This window comes from Dipodomys merriami, unplaced genomic scaffold, assembly GCF_024711535.1.
Source record: "Dipodomys merriami isolate MVZ:Mamm:240054 unplaced genomic scaffold, mDipMer1.0.p SCAF_14, whole genome shotgun sequence".
In the NCBI taxonomy this organism is placed as follows: domain Eukaryota; kingdom Metazoa; phylum Chordata; class Mammalia; order Rodentia; family Heteromyidae; genus Dipodomys; species Dipodomys merriami.
Window position 1 is genome coordinate 14,369,968 of NW_027202715.1, and position 22,316 is coordinate 14,392,283.

Sequence of the window (22,316 nt, forward strand, 5' to 3'; positions counted from 1 at the left end):
AATTTCACCTAGGGAGGGTAAAGTAGAGGAGATTCTAAGTGTTGCAGTTGCCTGGAAGCTGGGCACCATGGGTTCATGTCTAAGCTACTCGGGAAGCTGAGATCTGAGGATCACGTTCGAAGCCAGCCTGGGCAGAAAAGTCCATAAGACTCTCATCTCCAATTAATCAGTAAGAAACTGCAAGTGGAGATGTGGCTCAAGTAGTAGAAGACAACCTTGGGCAAAACAAAGCTAAGGGACAGTGCCCAGGCCCTGAGTTCAAACCCTAGTACCCACACTTGTGTGGACCTTTTTTCTAGACAAGCACACCTCTCTTTGGTCTGGAGCCACGTTTGGGACTCCAGTTTCCTTGAGGGTATGACAATATGGCCGCACTTAGCCCCAGCCTTCCATGTTGATCTAAGCAGAGAGCCACCTGCTTGAACTGAATTGGTGCTGAGTAGCAATGACCAACTCTCTGTCCAGGCAAAAAGCAGGCAGCTTCCTATTCTGGAGTCCCTGGTGAAAGATTGCTTCTCTCCAGCAGAGGCGCCTCTTTCTGCAGCAGCCAACGTGCCCTGCAGGAGAACCATGCTGTTTCCAAGCTAGGAGTCGCCCCCTCAAACCTGGCCCAATGTACAATGGTTCCTTTGTTAGGACTCTGCCCATGGTCACCATTCCACAAACTTGAGCAGAATCAACAAACTGAAATGTGCTAGGTTGTGTTCTGTTCGTGGATGGTAGGTCCAGGGACACACAAAAAAGAATCAGGAAATTCCTGCATGAAGACTAAATGAACACTGGGTGGGAGTAGACACTGGTGTCTCATCCCTCCTCTCCTAGGTTTTCTGCTGCGTTACACCACAGATCCAGAGGCCACTGACTCAAAAAATTTTTTTTTGCTTCCTGGAGTTTTATTTTTGTTTGGGCTGCACTAGGGTTCAACTAGACATTAAACTTGCTAGACAGGTACGCTGGGGTTTCAGCTGAGATCTTTCTGTTTTAGTTATTTCTGCAGTAAAATCTCCCAGGTTTGATGACAGTCACAGAGCACCACACACATAGCTCCTGATTGAGATGGCCACCTCACTAACTTTTCGCTGGGGCTGGCCTCAAACTGTGATCCTCCTGATTCCAACTTCCTAAGTAGCTGGGATTACAGGTATGCATCACCACACTCAGCCTAGCTTTCTGGGTTTGTTTTTTTTTTTCAGCAATAAATGCAACAAAAAAAAAAAGCATAAAGTTTAAGATTCCCTTACAGATTACTACCATTTCTTAGGGACTATTTCAAGCCTCTTGCATCCTGACAACTATCGCCAGTGCAAGGAGTTTTATGGACCTAAAGCAATCCCTAGTAAAGCAGGGACTCCTGCTTTATTAATTGTACTGGACAATAAATTCCATTTTCCTTTCCCTGTATCATGTGCTTCTCTAGGATAGTAACCATCCCAAGATTTCTGTGCTCATCATCCTATTCACTCTGTCTGCTTCTCTCTGAATAAAGAGCCTACCACTAACTCCCCTCCTGTTCCGTTGAGGGTAGAACTAGATCCCTGCCATACATCAGGCCACAGGCATTCATGTACCAGACACTGATCCCATAAGCAGAGGCCAGAGACCAGGCCTACCATATCCCTATGCCACCACTCCCCAGTACAATCCTGCTCCCAGTCCTGGCTCCATCAGCTAGGCCTCCATGTTGCTTTTCTTCCATTCCTTTTAAAGCCTTGCAGAAGAGCAAGCAGTTGTCCACTACTTGCCACGCCCTAAACACCCCCTAGTAATTTCTGGGTATCTTCATCCATTTTTGTAGGGGTAAGCCAAAATGGTACTCCCCCTTCCATCTGTAGGGATATGTTCCAAGAGTTCCTGTACTTGAAACCACAGATAGTACTAAACCCTAGATATACTATTTTTTCCTATACATACATACCTGTGATAATGCTTAACATTTAAAATTTAAAGTTTAAAATTTATTTTATCATAGAAATAATAAAAAGTAGAGTAATTATAAAATACTATTTAATAAAATTGCCAGCATCACTACTTTTGCACTTCGAGGCCATTAGTGGGTAAAAAGTTTTCTTGAACACAGGCATTGAGATAATGATGACAGTCAATCTGATAATAACCAAGAAGGCTTCTAAGTGGCTAATGAATAGGTAGTTTATAGCACATGAACCCACTGGCTAGACTTGTGGATGGTTCATGCGCCAGGCAACATCGAGTGGCATAGTTTGAGATTTCATGGGACTTGGAACTCTTGAGTAATTTTAAACTTATTTATTTCTGGAATTCCCCAGTGAATTGCGGCGGGGGGGGGGGGGGTCCACAGTTAACAGCATACTGCTGTAATTTATAATGAGTATAAGTCCATTTGCTTACAGTTCTAGAGATTGGAGAATCCAATATCAAGGCACTATAACAGTTTCACCTGCTTTCCTTCCCAGGCTGCAGTGGAACTGGAATCCTTAGATCTCCTGAGTAGCTAAGTTTACAGGCATGAGATACCTGTGACTGGTAGTAATCAATTTTAATATGTTTTGGAGGGAAGGAACATTCAAGCTTGTAGGTCTAGGGAAACTCATACAGAGGAGCAACAGAGACCAGCCAAAGAGGCAGTACTGGTTATAGGATCTCAGCCTTGGCTCCATGCCCTTGCTCTGAGTACCTAGAATCCTTATGATGAGGTGGAGCCCATCTCTACCTTGTAAATGCAAGAACTGATTGTCAAGGCCTGTTTTTCCAAAACATGGGTCCAAAAGGACTCCAGTGGACAGCTTAAACCCTAAATTGCTTCATAGCAGTCCCCAAGGCCTATGCTCAAGTTCAGAATTCTTTCATTCAGACTTAGGGAAGAGCAGACAATGAAGAATTTTAAAACACAGAAAAAAACAACAAAAAAATAAATATCACTTCAGAGGCATTGTCCTGCCACTTCTACTATAGCCTCTACTTGGCTGCCCAGTTTATTTTGGATAGAATTCTTCACACACAGCACTGTGAGTTGCTGAGAACCATGAACTTAGAAGAAATGGTGTGGTTTCTCTATATGTTTCTTTCTCTCTATCCATCTTTGAGACACTTCCCATAAAAGACTCTATAAAAATAAATTGAGCAAAATCCAAAGCCAATAAACATCCCAGTGGAGACTGAAAATGATTTTTATTTAAAGAGCAGGAGGACCTGCACTTACATCATAAATTTCTGGCTGCCTTGTCCCTGAGTTTGGCATAAAGCAGATGCCCAATAAATTTAAAATGAATGATCCATTAGCTGGCTGCTCACTGTTTGCAGCTTCAACCAGCTGCACACTTACACATCAAGGCAGGAGAATCTTTAGGCCATAGTTCTCTTTAGAGCTGCCAGGTTGGCAGGAGAGCTTCCTACAAAGTTGCACATAAATGTCCTGCCATCACTTCCAGCTCCACTTACTAACTGTAAAATAATGATGTAGCAAAAGCCAAAGTGCAAAGACTGGCAAATCCTAACCAAGAAGCTGGAGCCATGTCTTTCAATCCTAATGTATTACTACTTGGTCTATGCCAAGCCCTGTGCTTTATAGCAAGAATAAAGATACTTCCAAGCTATTGTATCTTTCTAGCTGTAGAAGGCAATTTTTTTATCTCCTTTCAGTGTAATTCAAACTTATTGTCTACACGTCTTTTTCTCCTGGGCTGTTACATGTGAAATCTTGAGCTAGTCCTTAATGTAAACATCCAAAACAGTCCTATTTCTCTGGAAGACTCCCTCTAGCTTATATAATTGCTAGGTTCACTCTACCTCCAACTTGGGGAAAGAATGCCATAGTCTTCTCCTTTCTCACCCAGCTTCACATCAATTTATGACTTGCCAGACTCAGGATCTAACACCACTTCTGGGCAGGTATTTTGAGCTGGCTGTTCTCCTAGGGGGGAAAAAAACACAATGAAACAAAAAAATCACTCTGATTTCTCAGTAAATCTCCTGTAGGAACTTTCCAGGTATATACAGCTCCATTGCCTTGATCATGGTACCTTTGGGCAGCTGCTTATGAAACTCTCCAGATTCTCTCCAGGGCTATCAACATATTTAGCTTGTACCATGAATAAAGGCATTAAATGGGTAGATGGAGGCTGAACTGTAGGCGTGTCTCTGTGCCTGGAAAAAGACTGTTCTGGAACTGGAAAAGGACACCTTTGTGTAATCCATCAGCCACAGGAAGATGCCTTATTGTGATTCTTACCAGTGCACCTACCATTCTTTAAGCTAAGGCTCTGGCTCTCTCCAGCATGGTTCCATGTCACCTTTTCACATTATACAGTGGCTCCAGGCAGTGTCCTGCCTGTTGTTATAATCTGAATGTGTCCTCCTCCAAATTCATATGTTGAAATGTAATCACTAATGCGCTAATATTTTGAGGTGGGACCTTGAGGAGATAATTAAATCATGATGGCAGCCCCCTTGTGAGTGGTATTTCTGGGCTTACAAATGAGACATAAGGGAGTCATCTCTTCTTCTGCCACATGAAATTAGCCATATTTCACAGCATGTGAACACATAGGAAGTGCCAGCAGTAGACCCATGCCAGACACCAAATCTTCTGGTGCCTCTGTGTTGGACTTCCCAGCCTCCAGAACTGTGAGAAATAAATTCCTGTTGTCTATTAATTAACTAGCCCATGGTATGTTTGTTATAGCAGCAAGAACAGGCAAAAGTGGCAATCTAAGAAAATTTCCACGTGCTTGCCAAGACAGGGAAACTGCAGGGCTGGGCTCCATGTTGCTTCATCCACTTTCCATCGTCCTGCTCTTGAATCCAGTGATGATTTCATTTGATTTCCTTTTAAGATTGGGTCCTCTTTTCACATCCCAACTCTCAAAGCCAAGGGAGTAAATGAATAACTGCATCTAAACCTTTCTCTGCACCTCTGAGCGTGTTTTCTTAAAGTCTCTCAAAAAACAGCTGTGCTTTACTGGCTTAAGTATAATCATTAGTTCTGTCACTACTAAGTGGAGCTGTCCTAAAACAAATAAACCGTACCATGGCAGGAAGAAGAAGGAAGGAAGGAAGGAAGAGACAACTCACTGTCTACTCCAAATCTACCATAGTAAGCACGCTTCGTTTTAGGCAGAGAGAGGCTTTAAACCTGCTGGTCTTGAATAGTTTCTTGTCAAACTGAGTGACGATTTGACCAGTCAGCCAATGATGTCTAATATAGAAACAAAGGACACACGGTGTCCTTTCCCTTCCTCTCTTACTCCACCCACAATGGTAGAATGTATCCATTTAAATTCACCTTCAAACTGTCCTGCTGCTCCTCCCTTTGTATGTCAGTGCCCACAGCTATCTTCAGAGTCCTTTCTACAGAATCTCTGGCAGATAACACCATGGTACAGCATCTCTTCGAGACCTCAGTAATTTTGCTTTGCAAAGGAATTTAATATGTCTCTGTGTTAGTGAAAACATGTTTCTGGGGGTGGCCCATGCCCAGAGAGATCTCAAATTCTAGATGTACAAAATCAAAGTGGTCACACTGCGGCAGTCAGATTTTTCTATAACAAAATACCTGAGATTACCAACTTAAAAAGAGGAAAGGTTGACTTGAGCTCACAGTTTGGGTGATTTCATTCTATATTCAGTTGATCTTATTGTTTCTGGACCTGTTGTAAGGCAGCACCTCGGGGGGGGGGGGGAGACAGTGTGTGAGAGGAAGATGTTCCCCTTACTGTGGCCAAGAAGCAAGATCAGTGAAGAAGACACTCATAATCCCCTTTAAGACACACCACCAGAAACCTAAAGATTTCATATTAGGATTCACCTCTTAAAGTTTCTGCCAAGCCGAGTGCTGGTGGCTCACATCTGTAATCCTAGGCTACTCAGGAGGCTGAGATCTGAGGATGCTGGTTCAAATCCAGCCTAGACAGAAAAGTCTGTGAAACTCTTTATCTCCAATAAACTACTCAGAAAAAAACAAAAGTGGTGCTGTGGCTCAAGTGGTAGAGTGCTAGCTCTGAGCACAAAGAGGCACAGGGACAGCACCCAGGCCCTGAGTTCAAGTCCCAAGACAGGCACAAAAAAAGGTCCTGCCACCTTCCTGTAGCCCCATGCTGGAAAACAAGCTTGTAACACATAGGCTTTGGTTGAGACCACACCACTCCTTCTTAGGACTCAATAGTGGTCTCCAGTGTAATTTTAATTTTTACAGCTCAGATATTAATCATTTCTCCACCACTCAAACCAAACTAATCGTCCATTGTGAGTTCTGGCTAGAACAAACAGTTGCTGAAGAGCCAAGCTTCTTCGGTTATCCCCTCCTTTCCCCTTAGCTCCTTTCCTCCCTCTCAGACCCCATGCATCCCCAGATGCTATGTTATGTGCTGCTTGCCTCCATACCACATCCAATATGCTGTAGCTTCCAATGCTTACACCCCTCCTCACTGAGAATGCCTTGTACCATATTCAAGACCCTTCTCTTGGGCAGGATCTGTATTTCCTTTCTGGGGGAAAAACATCGGCATTGTTTATGAATGTATTTCCATACCATCATTCTAGAACCAATCACATTGATTATAGAGTACTACATCATGTGTTTGTGTTTTACCTCTTCCACAGGAAGCCATCCCCGAGATGACAATGTCCATTCACACTCATCTGTTACCTGGACCTGACGCCTGTTATATTGCTATAAAGTAAGTGCTCAGGACATGTGTGGCAAGCTGCAATGGAGCAGACACAGCTAGAGCTGGTCCAATATTCTTCCTACTACTTTTTCTGCATGATTATATTCTGCACTAGGGTTGCATGTAGCTGAGAGAAGGACTTGATTTAGACTTGTTTCAATTTGTAAAAAGAAAAAAAAACTACAAATGCCCCAGTGGCGACACTGACTAGGTAGATGGGCTGTTGGAGAATCAATTAGTCAGCACCCTGAAATTCTGTCTTTTGATCAGGATCTGCAGGTCTCTGTGAAACCCTCCCTGGCCTTAAACCCATCATGGCCTGGTTAAAGCCATGACTTTAATCAGAGTCAAAGAGTTGGGAAATCAACTTCTTTTTTGAAGTAAGATTTTTTATTTTGAAATAATTGTATATTTGCATGAAATTAGAATAAATAACATAGATGATGTCCTATAACCTTTACCCAGTTTGTCCCAGTGGTAGCACCTTGCAAAACTATAGTGCAATATTGTTATAACCATGATGTATACATTGATATAATCCATTCATCTGGATCAGACTTACTCAATCCTCCCCACCTCCCTCCCAGTATTAAATTGTATACAATTTTATCCCATGGGTAAATTCACATCCACTACACTACCATAGTCACAGTATGGTATAGAGCTGAGAGAAAGAGAGAGAGAGAGAGAGAGAGAGAGAGAGAGAGAGAGAGAGAGAGAGAGAGAGAGAGAGAGAGAGAGAGAGAGAGAGAGAGGACAGAGAGGAGAGAGAGAGAGGAGAGAGAGAGAGAGAGAGAGAGAGAGAGAGAGAGAGAGAGAGAGAGAGAGAGAGAGAGAGAGAGAGAGAGAGAGAGAGAGAGAGAGCATGCCAGTGCTGAGACTTGGACTTCGGGCCTCATTTGCTTGCCTAACTTTTCTGCCCAAAGCTGGCATCTGCCACTTGAGCCACAGCTCTGCTTACAGCTTTTTGCTAGATAATTGGAGATAGTCTTATAGACTTTCCTGCCCAGCAGGCTTTGAACCATAATTTTCAGATCTTGATCCACTGAGTAGCTAGGATTACAGGCATGAGCCACCAGTACCCAGCTAAGATAGAGACATGTCCGTATCTACAGATCCCTCCTGTTGTCCTTTCATGACATGCTCTCCCTCTCCCCCATTCTGCCTACTCTCCTCTCTATACCTCTTGACTTCTAATCTGTCTTCCATTTCTATAATTTTGCCATCTTAAGAAAGTTGTGTAAATAGAACCAGAACTTTTGAGATTGGTAATTTTTTTCACTCAGCACGATTCTCTGGACTTCCACCTGTGTGGTTATGTGTATCACTAGCACATTCCTTTTGTTATATGACTTAGCACACTTGGTTTAACCATTAAAGATTGAAGGACATTAGGATTGGTTCTGGTTTGGGGCTATGAAATCACTGTGAATTCTTGTGTAAACATTCATTTTAATTTCTTCACTCAGTGGGCAAGTGAATCTTACTGTAATTATGTATTTCATTTTATAAGACACAATGAAGCTTTTTCTCAGATTGGATATACTTTTTCTCAGATTTGATCTACTATTTTATATTCTTACCAGCTAGGGATAAGCAATCCACTTTACTTACCCATATCCTCACAAGCTATTGTAACACTGATATGTGATCCAGATTTCATTTTACCATTCCAATGCATGTGTGAAGATACCTTGCTGTAGTTTTTAGTTTGCAACTTCCCAGTGGCTAAGGAAGTTGAATATCTTTTCATCTTTTTGTCCTTTTATAGATCATGTTTTTGGTCTCAAAAAATACCTTCTTTTCCTAAAAGTATGACAGTTTTACTCATAAGTTCATGATTCAGTTTGAGTTCATTTTTTTGCAAGTAATAAATTTTAGGTTAGTCTTCTCTTGCTGTTGTTTTTGTTGTCTATGGATTTCCAACGTTCCCTGCACCATTTGTAAAAATTTAATCTTTCTCTATTGAAATTCTTTCAAACTTTTGTTAAAAGGCAGACAGGTGTTCATGGCTCCTGCCTGTAATCCTAGCTAATTAAGAGGCTGAGCTCTAAGGATAATAGTTCAAAGCCAACTCAGTTAAGAATGCTCGTGTGACTCTTACCTCCAATTAACTACTAAAAAAGCCAAAAGTAGAGCTGTGGTTCAAGTGGTAGTGTGCTAGTTTAGCTTTAAACCTCAGGGACAGCATCCAGGCCCTGAGTTAAAGTCCTAGGTCTGGCATTTAAAAAAGGCCAATTGAGTATGACATTTACCCGTTTATATAAATTTCAGAATACACTTTTCTTTTTTTTGTTTTTGATAGTACTCAAGGCTTTGATCTACCACTTGAGCCATGCCTCCACTGCTTTTTGCCCTAGCTATTTTTCAGATAAGGTCTTATATTTTTGTCCTGGATCAGCCTCAGACAACAGTCCTCCTATCTCTGCCTCCTGTGTAGTTGGGATTTCAGATAGCAGACATCATGCCTGGCCTACATTTTTCTTTCTATAATTAAATTGTAGCATGGATGTAAAATAAATTTATAAAATAAATTACACAATAATGTTGTTTCTAATTACAAAACAATTTTCAGGGATTATGATAGAAATTGCATTAGACTTCCAAATCAATTAGGAGAAAATTGACATCTATACTGCTTTGGGTTGATTAGCCTACTTTTTATACTATGACTTAGTGCTGAATATGCATTGTGTTTTGACAAGTTCATACCAACTGTATGCTGGTGTATAATAGGAGTTTGATGAATATTTATGGCTGAGAGGGAGGGTGAGAGAGGCAAGGAATTACTTGAAAATTCTGGACCAGTGTTTCCCAAATCTGGCCACATAATCATGCTGGGCTTGGTAAAATTGTCTAGGCTTCAGTCCAGCCATACTCATTCAGAATATGTAAGGGTGAACATAGTGTTCACTTTTTTTTTGGTCAGTCGTGGGGCTTGAACTCTGGGCCTGGGCACTGTTCCTGATTTTTAGTGTCCACTTTTTATAGTTGATTCTCAAGTGTGGTAGGCTTTGAGAATATTGACCATACAGGCCACAAGCAGAAGTGATGTACAGGTCAGGAGCTGAGTGTTCTAGGACTGCATCATGTGTTTGGATGGGCCAGACTAAGGAAAATGAGTATGTTCTCCATGAGAAAGGGCTCAACATGGGAACAGAGTCTGCAGGGATGGGGCCATCATTTTCTGTAAGCATGACAACTAAACTAACTTTGTTTAATCTTCTATCTGCCCATTTCTTGTTCAGAGAGGAAAGAAGCAAGCAGAGTACATCAGAATGCATGCAGTTCCAAAATGGCAAATACTGTTTTTATTCACTCCATTGCATTCTTGGTTAATTCCCAAACCTTGAGGCCTACAAAACTCTGTATCATCAAGCTATGAAAGAATCTGTAAAAAGACTGTTCAGATCCTTCATTAACACAAAGCAACCCATGACCTATAAGACTATCATGAAGAGATAGAAAAATTAAAAACAAAGCATACAAGGAAGAGTTTCTGAATTAGTTTAGAGCCCAGGCCCTTAATGTTTATGTGTTTTTATTTGTCTTTATTTTTGTCTGATTCTCTCTCTCTCCCTCTTTCTCTCCCTCTTTCTCTCTCCCTCCCTCCCCCTTCTCTCTTCCCCCTCCCCCTCCTTCTCTTCCTCCCTCCCTCTTCTTTTCCTCCCTCCTCCCTCTCTCCTTTCCCTGCCTTTTTCTCTCTTTCCTTCCTTTTCTCTGTCTTTCAATTGTATCTATGTGGTTGCCTCCTCATTCCCACCTGACTAGGAATTGCATGGCTTGAACTCCAAGTCTATTTCCATGGTTTAATTTTATGGGGGGGGGGGGTCTGGTTGTGGGGCCTGAACTCTGAGCCTGGGCGCTGTCCCTCAGCTCTTCAGCTCAAGGCTAGCGCTCTACCACTTGAGCCACAGCGCCACTTCCACCTTTTTTCTTTTTGCTTATGTGGTGCTGAGGAATCAAACCTAGGGCCTCAGGCATGCAAGGCAAGCGCTCTACCACTGAGCCAACTTCCCAGACCCATGGTTTAATTTTTTACAATGGCGGTGGCTGTATATTAATGTTTGATTGTGCTCGCTCTACTTTTTCCTCTCTTCTTAGTATAATTCTTATTATAATCGGATTGTAAGTGCAAAGAGAAAAATATCCTTTTAAATGAATATACCTAACTATTGGTAAGTATATAGGAAATATATAGAAAGATAGTAAAACTTATTTCCTTCATACCTTTGAGCCAAACCTCCTAAGCAGATCCCTTCAGGGATCTTTCACCAACCAAGACTAAATAGTGCCAAGCAGAATGTGGTATCTGTCCTGAAAAAGACAAACCAGTGGGACAGCAGACCTTGTCCCACTGTGTTTTGGCTTGATGGAACCAGTAGTTTCCAAATCCTTTCACAAGAGGAAGCCACTCCCCACCCCCACTTTCCTATACACAAGGCTTTTCTTGGCATAAACCCCACAGTGAGTCTTGTAGGTGATCTCTTAGAAGTCTTGGATGTGACAGGCATGATCTCTTAGAAGTTAGCTTTTAACATCTGGCTCCCCAGGTGTCTTCTCTGGGCCTCCTGCTTCCTGCCTGCAAAGCCAGTGGAGGTGCTCTGTGGGCCAGGGTCATCTGAGGGCTCTCCTATCCAAAGGATGTCCATACAGAAACCCTCAAGGTTCTGTCTTATGTTCACCTAAAACAACAAGCAGCCTTTTAGTGGGTGAAATTGATTGGCATTTGTTCCTAAATCAAATGGATCAATCCCTTCCTCATAATCTCCCTGGACAATGGGAGATAGGGCTTTGGGTTGTTTTGTGGCTGTATCTTATTTTGTTTTGTTTGATCTCATGGAAGAGAAATACTTTGTGAGGAAGGAGTGGTTCCCATGTCACTGGATGGAAAGTATTATTATACAGATTCAAAGGGGAAGATCTATGCTATGGGAAATGTAAAACTGCAGCAAAATTAGAATCTGACAGCTGTAGTGTGAATCCACTCCTCCTCATGGTATGATCCTGGACAAACTAAATAAACTTCAGCACATTTATAGAACAAAATATGCATACCAAGCAAAATTGATTTGAGGATTGTATTAAATCATTTATAGAACCTTCCTTTGTACTTAATATCTAAAAAGGCCAAGTAACTAATTTGGGATAGAGGTTTCAGGGAGGTACTACTCAATCCATAGCAAAGTGTTCTTTGTATCCCTGAGACATCTCCCCACCTCCAGGACAAAGAACTGAATATATACAGTAGACCTTTAGGCAGTTTTAGGACCCCTTAGAGAATGTAAGGAATATTCAAGCTACCATTCAGAAAGAAGCACATAGGTCTAGACCTGGGGGTCCCTGCATGCTATGAAACATGTATGTGGGCCACTCTGTGGAGCCTAGGCCAAGAACTCACACCTTAAGAGCTCAGTGCCTAAATCCCAAGCTCTGTTAGCAGGGGGAGGGTAACACTTGCTCTCCTTTTGTATGTAATAAAAGATAACAGCACTCATCTTAACTACATATCAAATTATGGTCATTTCATCCAGGTACTGGCACCTTCTCCATAAATAGATACTTCTTCCCTCTCTCCCTTATGTTTGGGCACAAATCTGGCTACTTAGTCTACATGGAAAAGAAACCAATAGATTGAATTCATTCTAAAAGTTTCACCACATCACTGAAGTGATTTCAGTGATGTCTCTTATGTTTTTGTTAAAGAGGTAGCTCTTTCAAAGTGCTCAGTGCTAACACTTGCCTAATGGTTTCACCTAACCCTTACAACAGCAGCACTTGGTTACCACCATGGGGTCTCGGCTGCATCTTAGTTTGTAATTCATTTGCTGGAGGTCACTCAGCTAGTGAATAACACAGCCAGGAGAATCCACCTCCCTCCCCGCCCCACAACACAGTGCCCTGTCTTCATTGCTCCTCATTGTTCTCATTGTCCTCATCTCCCTGATGGAAGCATCTGGTCCTTAGTGGTATCCTGTGGGTGCCTAAAGGTTGTTCAGCCTTCTTCCTTCATCAACCATCCTTGAGGAGCCCCTCCAAAAATTGTACCCAGTACATGGGAGCCATACTCTCTGCTTATTTCACACTTGTGTGAATCTTTAATGAGCCTCTCAACCTTTACAGAAGTATCTGACTTCTCCACAAATGCCCACAAACTGCCTTCCAAGCATCAGAATCCTCCTCTCCATTAACCTGTAGCTCTATTTTCAGATGAGAGCCTGGCTTTTATCACTGGACTTGAATTTCAAATATCCATCCTCCTTATCACTTGCCTGCCACTGAATCCACATCAATCAACTTGAAGTGGCCGAACTTCCTTTTAGACAGCCAGGGACGTGTAGCTGGGACAAAACTGAATAAGAGTATGTTTGTTCTACCTGAATCTATATAAATTGTTATCTCAGTAACTTATGGTAGGAATATGCTTATGAGAAAACCTTTTGAACATTGTGTACTCTTTTTTTTTAACATTGGAACTACAGACATCATAGGGACTTAACTAAGATGCTGGGTTGTTTAGGCATTTAAGGAATTTAACTTATGCTAGGCCTACCCTGACAGTTTAGGTTGCACATACTCCTTCCTTAGACTCTTGGGGCTCCTGACACTAATGGTTTGGATTTTCTTAATGGTAGTCTGTACACAGCCATCACAGCCTAACAAGAAGCAATTCAGGTCCCAGAGGCTCACACCTATAATCTTAGCTATTCAGGAGGCTGATCAAGGTTCAGTCTAAGACTCAGGGTTCAGGGAAGACAGGAGACTCTTGTTTCCTTAATCAGTTAAAAAGCTAGAACTGGAGATGTGGTTTAAGTGATAGAACACCAGCAGTGAGCAGGGGGGAAAAAAGCTCATCAAAACTATGAGGCCTTCAGTTCAAGCCCCAGTATCAGCACAATAAATAAATAAATAGCATTTTTTCAGATGACACCAGGTCTCACTTGAAATATATAGGTAGCCCAGGGAGAAAAATACAAAGCACATACATAACACACAAACAGGAATTTAGCTGGGTGCTGGTAGCTCACACCTATAATCCTAACAACTCAGGAAGCTGAGATCTGAGGATCACAGTCCAAACGTGGACAAAAAAGTCTGTGAGACTCTTATCTCCAATAAACTACTCAAATAAAGCCAGAAATGGCACTGTGTCTCAAGTAGTAGAGCACTAGCCTTGAGGACAAAGAGGCTCAGGGACAGCGTCAGGCCCTGAGTTCAAGCCCCAGGACTGGCAAAAGAAAAACAAAAACAGGAATTGGCCCTTGACATGTTGACCCCTAAAACAGTAACTTGAGGATATCTGGTGTGCCAAGCCCTTACTGGAGACAGCAGAGCAGAGCACCACACATGTGAGCCTGGGGGTCAGAGGTTGAATTCTTAGAGGGGGCAGAGGTTGAATTCTATCATTTACTCACTGCATAGCCCTAGGAAAGCCCCAAATGTGTCCTGTGTGAAATGGAGCAGATGACCATCCTTGACCTGTAGGATCATCATTATGGAACAAGGACATTGTAAGCATTCGGCAGAAATGGCTGCCAGGGTGATTGCCCACCACCACCACCAACTCCGCGATGCCCACAGACAGAGCACTGAAAACAGAGCCCCGTGGGAAGAACTCAGCCTCATCCCACCCAGTGAGTGTGACCCCCACCTGAGGGTGCCAGCGTCCGCGTCCACAGCATCGTCCAGGTCCTCCCAGTCACTCTCGCTCTCCCGGGACCCTTCCAGAAGCAAAGACTCTGCTGGCAGGACACCCCAAGAGCAGAACTGTGGCAGGGGAATTGTCTCTGAATCTGCCTCCAGACAGTCTTCACAAGGCAGCTGGCCTTCGGATGCACCCTTGATGATCAGGTACTCTTCATCTCCCGAGGTGCGGAAAGGGAGTTCTGATGGATAGCATGCGTCATCCCAGTCCCATCCAGGACTAGAAAACAGAAACCCGTGTGTCCCTCCATCCTCGATCAGAAATTCCTCACCCACTTGCTTTTGCCTTTCAGGGGGCTCACTATGATCACATCACATGAGACCCATCCAGAGTTCAAACCGTTCCTGTCAGAGGTCACTCAGGGCATCAGAAGCAAACAGTGGATAAGGCATGGCACCTGTCCTAGAGGAGACCCAACTTAATAGACCAAGGAGCAGCAAGCAAATATTATAGTGCAAGTAGTAAGTAGAAGCAGCACAGAGCATTATGGGAATGGGGGAGGCTGTTTAGCAAGCCCAGGAGAACACAGGGGGCGTGGCCAGAGGGCTTGGTGTTGCATGCAGAGCCAAGAGCTGTGACTCAGTCCTAGGGCCAACTATTTACATGATGAGCAGAGCTGCTCGGGAACACACATTAACTTTATTACCTTCTCTAGTCCCTTAGTTTTCTCACTTGAAAAACTGGAATACTGAGAAATTTAAGACGTTTAAGTGAGACATGCTTTCATGGCTCCTGACCCAGGGCACATTTCTGGCCAGTGTGAGATTCTGTTCTTATGACTATAATGATGATTACTATTTCAGTAACAAGATTAGGTGGAAAGAACCAAAGGAGACCAGGAGCCACTCAAGTAGGCGACCTTCAGAGCCCTTTGTGAAAATACCCGGTCCTTTACTGAGCCTTTAAAAAGTTGCTATTTAGAGAGGCAGCCTGGGGAGTGACATTTATTCACTGTTTCACAGGAAGGACACAGGAAGCAGGAGAATGGTAATACACTCATTATCTGGTGATGTAGATACAACCAAGACAGAATCAGCCTTCCCGGGGCTGTCCCAATATCACCACATGTGTCTTAGATTAGAAAGAGCAGAAGAGCAGATGATGCAGATGGCAGGGTATTTTGAACAGCACTGCAGACATGCAGGGAAGGCACTCAGAAAATATCTGTTGCAAGTCTGGTTAATGAGGATGAGAAGGAATATCTAAAAGGAAACACAGAGATTTAGCTTCTTTTTTTCTTAACCAACAACATAGGTCCTCATTTCTCAGCCTCTTTCCCCAGATCCAAAGCAGTAAATTTTTTGGCTTTGTTCTATAATAATGTCCTCCACACCCACTTTCTGCAGTGTGTCTTGCTTTTAAAATCAGCTCTGTGATAAACACAAAAACACCCAGAGTATATTTGGCCCAACCTGAGTTTTTACTATGAAAAGGGCATTATTACTACTGAAAGCTACAGCTTATATATAAAAGTGCATTTCAGATAAATATATGCATGCTCATGTGTATAAAAAGAAACTGGATTCCGCAAGTACTAAAGAGGAACATTCGCTTTTTCAAGAGAAAAAAAATACTGAAAAATTGCCAAGCATCTGAAGGGAAAATTGCTTTAAAAACTTAAAGTACTTGACGATCTTGTACAAAACCTGCATTTTCATACAAACATAGGGAAAGTACACCTGGGAAGTTTTGTAAAAAGCAGGGAAACTGACAGGCGAGTCCCATCTCTGTATTCCATGTACACATGTGAATATGGAGTCATGTAACTTGAAGATATGGATGAGATGGAGAGATGAGATGGGAGAGAACAATGAAAGGGGCGATACTGATCAGGGTCCGTTGTAATCATAACCATAATCACAATCTCACTTGTGGAATCGAAACCCTTTGTACAACAATTTAAAGATAATAATAACTTTTAAAAATAAAAAGAGCAGGGAAACTATCTGTGTAAGGTGGCTCATATCTGTAATACCAGCTACTCGGGAGATTGAGAACATTGTTATTCAAAGTCAGATTGGGCAAAGCATTAACAAGACCCCCCTCTAATTATTAAACTGGGTATGGTGGCATTTGCCAGTCATCCTAGCTACTTGGAAGGTCATTAGTGGGAGTATCATATCTGAGGCTGTCCCCAAACAAAACTGGCATACTTTCCCTGAAAAATGATAAAGCATTTGCCTCACAAACACAGAGCCTTGAGTTCAAAACCTGAGAACTAAAAAAAAAAAAAAGCAGGTAACTCAACTGCTTCAAGGAGCACCAAGGTCCTGCCTTTCATGGACTTATTCTGATTCCTAATCAAGTTCAGACATGATAACCCTGCTCACAGACAGCTTCATCCCTCATTAACCTACTCCCCCAGCTGGCGTAGTGGCTATAGTCAAATTAAACCTCCACCTTCCTCCTCATCCTTTGCCATTCCAGAAACAGCACCTCCTTCAGGTGAACAGTCGGTATAGGTCATTTTAGGTTCATTTCAAGGATCTCTGTCTTATTTTCCATTCTTCATTTTTCAATGATCATGCATATTTATGTCATCACTTTCACAAAAATCATACTTCACTAAATTTGCATGTGTTTTACTTAAATGAATTCCACACATGTGGTAAGCAAGATGAAAACAGAAAACCCAACTTTCTACTCAGTGAGTATATATCTTGAAATGGACACCAGGAGCAGAAAGGAACCATCTATCTTGCCCATCGATCTTAGTTTCTAGGAAGTAAGCATTCAAAGATCCAAATTTTCCTTACTGCATGGCCCCAAAATGCAAGAACTTGACTTCTCTTGACCTGGGCTGGATGAAAGAAAAAGCGATCTGCTCCCATACCAGGGGAGCATACAACATCACATCTAAATAATGTTTAAGGCCAATGGGAATGGGTGTGATTTTCACCTCACCTTAATGGAATTTTACTCACCCATCTATTACATCATTGGCTGAAACTTCTAGGTCAGGTTGAAATCAAGTTATATGATCTAGAAGCTTCTGCTCATTTTGTTCCAAATTGTGAAGTGATTTAGACTCACAAATGCTAGAAACAAAGAGGCAGTTGGTCTGGGACAGCCAACTCAGAACTTCAGATACTTCTCAGGGGGTGTGCAGAGTCACAACCTCACTTCCTAACCCTAACCCTAACCCTACCATGGATTTGAGGACCTGACTTCAGTGACTGCTGGGCACATGCTATGCTTTTCTTCCTGCAGGGGGCAGTCTCGATATGCACACTGAATGCAAACTAGTGTCCATTAGAGGAGGAGCTGTCATGGTTTGAGTCATTCTTTCAGAAAGATAGAAAAGGTTCTGGGTGGACAGAGAAAATAAGATGAGAGTAAAGCCAGGAGTCATGAGAAGGGAGAATATTATCATCCCCAGGACTGTCATGAGGAGACAGTAAAAGAGGAAGGAGGGGGCCATGGAGGTAACAGGAAGAGAAGTAGAAGAAGTAAGACTCTGAACATGGCTGTGTGTGCCACATGGGTCTGGGGAGTGAGCTTAGTGTGTTACCATAGCAACTAGGAATCCCAGGCCTGCTAGACTGCTCTGGACAAGCAGGCAGGACTCCTGTGTGACTCTCAAAAGGGCACTCCTCTCCAAGAATGACAGATTTGGGACACCTGGTGTTCCCTTTGCAAGTAGGGACACCATGCCAAATCTAATTTTACTTGGAAAAAGAGAGTAGTGTGATGTCTCTTGCAAAAGAAAAAAAAAGAAAAGATTGATAAAAAGAGAGGAGATGGGCATCAGGAATGGAATCTGAGGCTTCTTTGGACGAATAAAGGTTAATGAGACCCTCTCTCAACCAGGCTGCTATTAAAGCTGGGAATGGTGGCATGCACTTAGCATGCTTGCCCACATCAGAAGTGTATATGGGATCATAGTCCCACTAGAGCAAAAAAGAAAGATTGTACTTAAAATAATAGCCAAAACAAAAAAGAGCTGAAGGTCTGACTCAAGTGGTAGAACTCCTCACTAGAAAGCTTTGAGTTCAAACTGCAGTACTGCCACAAAAAAGAGGTATGTGTTATCTTAATAGAAGGAGTGCTACCTAATCAACAAGTACATAGAGATTGAACTCGGTTCCTCCAGTTTACAAGGCAGATGCTCTACACTTGAGCCCTACCTCCATCTTCAAATTTTTCTTTTATGTCCTACAAGAGCATGCTAATAGCAATTCTTGTATAAATTCCTGCAGACCATTCCCTTTATCATTTTATCTAAATTACTGCCAAGAATGCAATTGTAAGGAACTATAAATACACTTGTGTTCACACATCCATTATCACTGATGAATGTACTCACCTACCCTCTTCTACTTTGCAAACTGGTTGTTTTTGTTTGGCTGGCACAGCATTTTTTAAATATATCTGGATGATTTCAGGGAATGTAAACCTGGCTCCTGTTTGTCCAACTGGCACAGGATCTAATTATATGACATTCATTTTGCTTCAAATGATGGTGGTCCCTTAGGTTCTGGGGGTGACTTGCTCCAGGACTCCTTGAATATCAAAATCCCCACAGGCTGGTGTTCATTATATAAAATGTGATACACTTGTGTATGTCTCACTTCTAGATTACTTATAATATCTAATACAATGGAAATGCTATGCAAATAGTTGTAATGCTGTATTGTTGAAATAATATCAAGAAATTGAATATCTTTAATATTTTTGTATTCTTACTAAGGTATTGTTCCTTGGCTTTTTTGCTCAAGGACAATTGAGCCATAGCTCCACTTCAGCTTTTTTCTAGTAAATTGGAGGTAAGAGTCTCAAAAGACTTTCCTGCCCAGGCTGGATTGAACCCATGATCCTCAGGTCTGAGCCTCATGAGTAGCTAGGATTATAAGCATGAGCCACCGACCCCCAGATTTTAGTATTTCTGATATTTCCAATTTAGAGTTGGTTGAGCACACGTGTGTATACTCCATAGATACAAAGGGCTGACTGTACTTCATGTCACCTGCCAGTCCCTAGAATCTGTTCCAGTCGCATTCCTAGTGATGGCCACCAGCTCAGAGCTATTTGTTTGTTTGTGTGTTTGCTCTCTTGGGGTTTAAACTCAGGGTCTTGTGCTTGGTAGGCCAGGCACTCTACCCCTGGAGCCACTCCCCAAGCCTTTTTTTCTTTCACTGTTTTGCCCAGAACCAGCCTCAGATGGCAATCCTCCTACCTATGCTTCTGGGATGACAGGTGCACTCAGCTAATTGGAGTCTCACTAACTTTTTGCCTGGGCTGAACTTCAGTTGTGATCTTTCCAATCTCCACCCCCCACCCCAAGTAGCTGGGATTGCAAGAATGAACCACCACATCTGACCCAGATAAAACTATTTGTTCTCAGCCATTTTGTATAGTGTCAAACACAAATTATTGCTCCTCATTATTTGCCTGTTTTGTGTCCATGCATTGAGCTAGCAAACCTGGAGCCTACCCAGTATTTTTATCTCTCTCTCCTCCTCTCTTTCCCTCTCTCTCCCTCCACCCTCTCTTTCTGCTCCAAATACGTAATAAGTACTTATCAAACAGTGAAAGGTATATTTTTCATGAGAAAGGGACTAAAGTACTATACATAAGACTATTCACTTAACAGTTATTAAAATGGTTTCCACCTATTCATGAAGATGATGATGGTGTGTGTGTGTGTGTGTGTGTGTGTGTGTGTGTGTGTGTGTGTGTGCCAGTCAGAGGGCTTGAACTTGGGCTTGTGTGTTCAAGGCTGGTGCTCTACCACTTAAGCCACTGTGCTCCACTTCCAGCTTTTTGGTGGTTATTTGGATGTAAGAGTCTCATGGACATTCCTGCCCAGGGAGGCATCAAACCATGATCCTCAGATCTCAGCCCCACTGAGTAGCTAGGATTATAGGGGTGAGCCACCAGTGCTAGACAGTGCATATTCCTAAAGATGGTGTGATAATAAAGTATTATATTGACAATCAGAAGTAGGATGCACACAAGACCATCCCTCTTTCCATGGTGCTGTAAGAGGCTGGGAAGGATGCAGGACACAGGTATGTGTTCTGGGAGAGAATCTGAGGCTTGAAAGCAGTGGTCTCCAGAAAACTGAAGGTCTGGGTGGGGTTTATAACCCCAAAGCTTGTAAATGGCGATTGGTAGAGCTCCAGACTTTCTGCTTCTCTTATTTCTGACTCCCCTACCCCCACCTGCAAATGCCTGGAATAGCACTGGGCACAATCATCTGTCTAGGTTATCCTTCTAATAATAATTCATGGCATTTACCAATTGTTGCAAACATCCTGTGTCTTACCTCCCAAGTCTGCTGATATCACACACCGAGTAGCAGTTTTGCCTCATATCCTTTTCTAAAGAGGACGCCAACGTGAGTGTCTCTGTTTCTTGGTGAAGTTTACATAAGTGAGGATGGGATTCTAGAGGACGCCTTGAGGACTTCATCCAATGTCTGTCTCGGTCTTGGTTCCCTTGTGCTTCTCTGCCCACCTTGCTGACAGCCTCTGGCTTGAGCTCCAGGCCTTCCCCTGTGTCTCCAGAGGTGCTGTCCCTCCAGTGGCCCCTTTGGTCCACAATGGGGCCCTGCTCCAAGTCGGTACACACTGCCCCGGCAAATCCTTTGTCTGCTGAGTCTTCAGGAGTCTAGTAAAAGAAATGCTAATGAGTACTTGCTCCACAATGCATACCGAGAAAGCTAGAAAATTTGTTTCTTTAATAATACTCAATGTCCATATGTGAAAGTGGAACCAGGTCACTTGAAGGGTGGGTTGAAGGTCATTTGAAGGGTGGTGGTCAGGCAATGGAGGGGCAAGGGAGGGAAGGGGAGGAAGGGAGGCACTGTACTCATAAATGTTTATGCTGAATTGAAGCCCCTTTGTACAAGTATTTACTTACAGATAATTTTAAGGAGTAAAAATTCAAAAGTTATTTTAAAAACAACCAGGTGCCAATGGCTCAGGCCCATATTCCTAGTAATTCAGGAAGATGAGCTCAAACCCAGCACAGACAGAAAAATGTACATGAGACTCTTATCTCCAATTAACTACCAAAAGATAGGAAGTAGAGCTTTGGCTTGAGTAGAAAAAGCTAAGGGATAGCACTCAGGCCCTAAGTTCAAGCCCTGGTACTGGAACACATACACATGAAAGTAAAAAAAACTTTTAAATGAAGAAGGCCGAGGAGAATGAGAAAGAGAAAGGGAAGGAGGAGGAAGAGAAGGAGAAGGAGGGAGAATCCCACTTTCTAGTAAAACAATGTTTAAAGTTTGTCTTTATCTGTTTGTCACAGATTTCTCTGCCCTTCCTGGCATAAGGCTCTTCCTTAGTCTCTTTCTCTCCTCTTCAGACACAACTTGATTTGCTTCACAGCTAGCAGCCCTGTTGGCCTTAGAGGTTTTAATTTTGATGATCTGCTGTAACATAGCACCATCACTCAACCTTCCGTAGCAATGCAAACAGTATTCCAGTAGAAGATTGGCACTGTGGATGGCATACCTTTCTGGGCTGTCTAATTCTAGCTATGGGCCTGGTCTTTGAGCTATAAGTCTCTAAGAAATCCCTTTGAAGCAGTTTTCATATCTCTTTGGTTATTGTCTCAGGGAAATATTTGACACGTATACAGTGGAACTCACACTGTAACTATATGAGAGCCATGATTTTACCTTTTCCTGAAAATTAGGCGGGCAATTTCATCCCATAATCCACATTCCTGATGTAATAGAGCCTGTGGTGAGCTCAGCCCTCCCCTGACCTGTAACAGAGGAAGCTCTATGTCTGCCTTCTGAAGAGGTTATCCCAAGGGGCTCCTTGCAATATAAACACACACACACACACACACACACACACACACACACACACACACACACACACACACACACACACACACACACACTGAGATACACACGCAGCACACATATACATTTTATTGGTTCTACTTCTCTGAAGAGACAGCCCTGATATAAGTACCAATGTAAGGAGCTTGAACTCCCTTAGTTCCAG

At 42.6% G+C, this 22,316-nt stretch overlaps 1 protein-coding gene across 3 annotated transcripts in view; it reads right to left on the bottom strand.

The window, feature by feature from the left end:
• Positions 1–10,329: 10,329 nt before the first annotated feature.
• The window catches only part of Frmpd2 (FERM and PDZ domain containing 2), a 113,065-nt gene continuing 101,078 nt past the window's right edge, over positions 10,330–22,316 (bottom strand). For all 3 annotated transcript variants that reach the window (XM_070020782.1, XM_070020783.1, XM_070020781.1), the window contains exons 28-30: positions 20,618–20,961; positions 14,296–14,568; positions 10,330–11,329 (exon numbers count right to left, since the gene is read on the bottom strand). In XM_070020782.1, the coding sequence (XP_069876883.1) occupies positions 11,326–11,329; positions 14,296–14,568; positions 20,618–20,961 (621 nt within the window). In that variant the 3' untranslated portion in view covers positions 10,330–11,325. The remainder of the gene's footprint in view (positions 11,330–14,295; positions 14,569–20,617; positions 20,962–22,316) is intronic.